The sequence below is a fragment of the Homarus americanus genome, unplaced genomic scaffold, assembly GCF_018991925.1.
Source record: "Homarus americanus isolate GMGI-L3 unplaced genomic scaffold, GMGI_Hamer_2.0 scaffold8226, whole genome shotgun sequence".
Taxonomy (NCBI): Eukaryota; Metazoa; Arthropoda; class Malacostraca; order Decapoda; family Nephropidae; genus Homarus; species Homarus americanus.
The window spans coordinates 2812592-2815953 of record NW_024717620.1 but is presented as its reverse complement, the minus strand read 5'-3'; the positions used below and the strand labels follow the sequence as shown (position 1 = coordinate 2815953).

The 3362-nt window shown below is 49.1% G+C and overlaps 1 protein-coding gene across 1 annotated transcript; it reads right to left on the bottom strand.

Moving 5' to 3' along the window:
• Positions 1-521: 521 nt before the first annotated feature.
• On the bottom strand, positions 522-3105 carry LOC121858966. The gene is made up of 4 exons (XM_042355624.1): positions 2836-3105; positions 1685-2657; positions 859-1420; positions 522-720 (listed from the first exon to the last, which is right to left on the bottom strand). Exons 1-4 carry the CDS (start codon positions 3103-3105, stop codon positions 522-524), a joined length of 2004 nt encoding a protein of 667 aa, XP_042211558.1.
• Positions 3106-3362: the final 257 nt, after the last annotated feature.

The following is a 3362-nucleotide window of genomic DNA, read 5'->3' as shown; positions in this document are numbered from 1 at the left end:
GTTTGTCCCATTATCCGACCTAATACGCTCTGGTGTACCTCTGCGTCGTGAGAACCTTGTTATTGCGTTGAGGAAGGCATCTGCGTCTAATGAGGCCACGACTTCTAGATGAACAGCCCTAATAGTTAGACATGTAAACAGACATTCCCAGCGCTTGACCTGTTTCCTCCCTACCTTGATAATGGATGGACCAAAGCAGTCCGTTCCAGTGTAAGCAAATAGAGCCTTTCCAGGAGTGACACGATCTATTGGTAAGTCAGCTTGCCTTTGATGCCGACTTCTCCAGTTGTTCCGTCGGCACACTACACAGCGTCATATGATTCTATCAAGGAAGCGTCTGCCCTGGGGAATCCAATACCTTTGCCTCTCACACATGCCATCGTGTGCTCTCCTCCGGCATGTCCGGCTCTCTCTTTGTGCATCTCCCGCACTATGATTTCGGTGATGTGGTGGTCTCTAGGCAGCAAGATTGGCTCCTCACCACTTCGCCCAAGAAGGGTTCCTTTAATTCTTCCCTTTGATTAGAGCAACGTTCGCTCGTCCAAGTAAGGTTCCAGTTTATATAGCTTATTGTCCTTCGGCAGCTCACCCTTTATGACAGTTTGGATTTCTTTCTCAAAAGCTTCTTTCTGCACCAATCTTATAATTGTCTGCTCAGCCGACTGTAGTTCCTCAGTGTTTAGCCTCTTCAGTTTGAGGCGCAGGTCTGCGGTCCTTATACTGGACCCAAGCCACCAAATGAACCTTTTAATCCATGCCAACACTTTCACCAAGCGGTACCATGATGAGTACCTGAGCCACAGTTTGGCGAGGGACCACTTTGACTGCTCGCTCACTGCCAGAGCAACTACAGATCACTGGTGTACTTCTCGTTTCACCTCCAGTAAGTCGTTCAGAACTGCTGACAGTTCCTTTCCCTTTGGCCACCGTTCTTCAACACTGAGTAGAAAGTCAGGACCTCGTATCCACTGAGATCCTGCAATTAGGTCCAGGACAGGTAATCCCCTAGTTGCATCATCTGCTGGGTTCAGCGATGTGCAGACATGTCTCCACTGGTCAGTTCTTGACAGCTCTTGTATGACTGCTATCTTGTTGGCTACAAACGTTTGAAATCGTCTGCTCGAATTGGCGATGTACTGCAAGACTAGCATGCTATCCGTCCAAAAATAAGATTCGTGTATGGTCATGGTCATTTCTCGGCGAATCGTTCGATCAGCGTTCACTCTTGGACAGCTGCACAAAGTTCCAGCCTTGGCATTGTCAGTTGCTTGAGTGGGGCCAGCTTGACCCGTCCGTACACGAAAGAGCACTGGATACTTCCGCCAGTCTACCATTCTCAGATAGGTCACCGCACCGTAAGCAGCCTGCGATGCATCGCAGAAGGTGTGCAACTGTGCTGAGATGATTTCTTTAGCACATGCTGTTTTTAGGCATCTGGGTACACTTAATTTCCCTAGGTGGGCCAGTTCTCCTAGCCAGGTGCTCCAGGTCGTGTGATTAACAGCCGACAAAGGTTCGTCCCACCCTAATCAACGCCTGCATTCACACTGAAATAATATTTTAGCCCTGATGATGAATGGGGCCACGAACCCCAGTGGGTCATAAATAGAACTGACCAGGCTTAGTACTCCTCTCCTGGTCGCTGGCCTTGAGTTTGATTGCACCTTGTTGGCGAGCTGATCACCTTCCAGGAGCCACCTAACCCCTAGGGCTCGCTCCATTGGCAATTTGTCTTGCCTCAGATCAATTTCCTTCAGTGCACTTTGCCTCTCCTCCGGTGGGATGGTAGCCAACACTCCTTTGTGATTACTGGCCCACTTAGTTAACCGAAATCCTCCACACGCCAACAGTCTTCGAAGCTGACACGCTAACATTGATGCTTTATTTGACGAGTCCAGCGACATGAGCAGGTCGTCAACGTAGAAGTTGACTTCCGCTTGCGCCACCATGTCGGGAAACTCGGATCTGTGGTCTTGAAATGTGCGCCGGAGAGCGTAAGTTGCACAGGAAGGGCTCCACACCCCACCAAAGATGTGCACCTTCATCCTGTAAGTTACTGGCTCTCTACTCAGGTCCCCATTCTCCCACCAGAGGAATCTTAACGCATCTCGATGTTCTGGCGCTACATGGATTTGATGGTACATAGCCTCCACATCTGCCATGATGGCTGTAGTTCCTTGGCGAAACCTAAACAGGACTCCAAGTAATTTGTTGTTGAAGTCTGGACCTTGTAGTACCTGGTCGTTCAGCAATGTCCTTTTGTGTTTGGCTGCACAGTCAAAAACTATGCGTACTTTGTTTGGCTTATTTGGGTTCAACACCGGGTGATGAGGCAGATACCAGACCAGTCCAGTATCTGACTCCAACTGGCACTTAGGCACTGATTCAGCATATCCTTCAGCAACCAGTTTATTTATTTCCTCTACGTATCCTTGTCGCAGCCGTGTGTCCTTGGATAGTCTCCTTCGAAGCCCATCTCGTCGACGCTCCGCCACGGCCTTGTTGTTTGGGAGTTCCGTTTTCTCATTACGGAACGGTATGGGAAATTGGTAATGACCATTAGTTTTGATGCCTGTCTCTGACCATAGCCTCAACACTCTTTTGTCCTCAAGTGAATGAGCTGCTGACTGCAAGGCTCCTGTGTCCCCACTTTCCAGCTCCCCAAAAAAGCTTAACTTGTCTTTCCAGACGGGTTTCAGGACTTACGACAGTTTCGGTCATCAGGCATCCTGACATGCAAACTCCTTGTGCGTCTTGGTGCCCCACCGGTCCATTTACTGTCCAACCCAGTCGCGTTTTTATGGCGAATGGCATTCCATCCCTTCCTGCTCTGACCTCCAAGGGTACCAGGGCCTGTGGCACATCTTGTCCTATCAGAATTTCTATGCTGTTGCTCTGCAATTCTGGTAATTCCACACCTCGCAGATGGGTCCACCTTGATATATCACTTGTGTTCGCTACGGAGTTGGGCAGCATTGTGGGGAAATTTTGTATAATGAGTACTTTCGGGATAAGTATGGTTCTGCCTCGTTTCATGCCTGCGCCAACCACTTCTAGATCTACCTCCGCTGACTCGAGTATCATCTCTTGGACAAGTGTACCCATGGTTACCAGGGTAGGTGTCCCTTTCACCCTTAGTTTCTGTGCCAGATATTTGGTGCAATACGACCTGTCGCTGCCTGAGTCCAAGAGAGCTAAAGTTCTGATGTGATTTCGTTGGTGTGAGTCCTTTCCCCGAATCTTCACACTCACTATGGGCAGTACAATCTTGGCATTTTTCGTCGATAGTCAGATGTCACTTTCGCAGCTGTATGGGTTTTCATGTCCGTCCTTTGTCCCTGTAGCATAGACATGGCCTATTT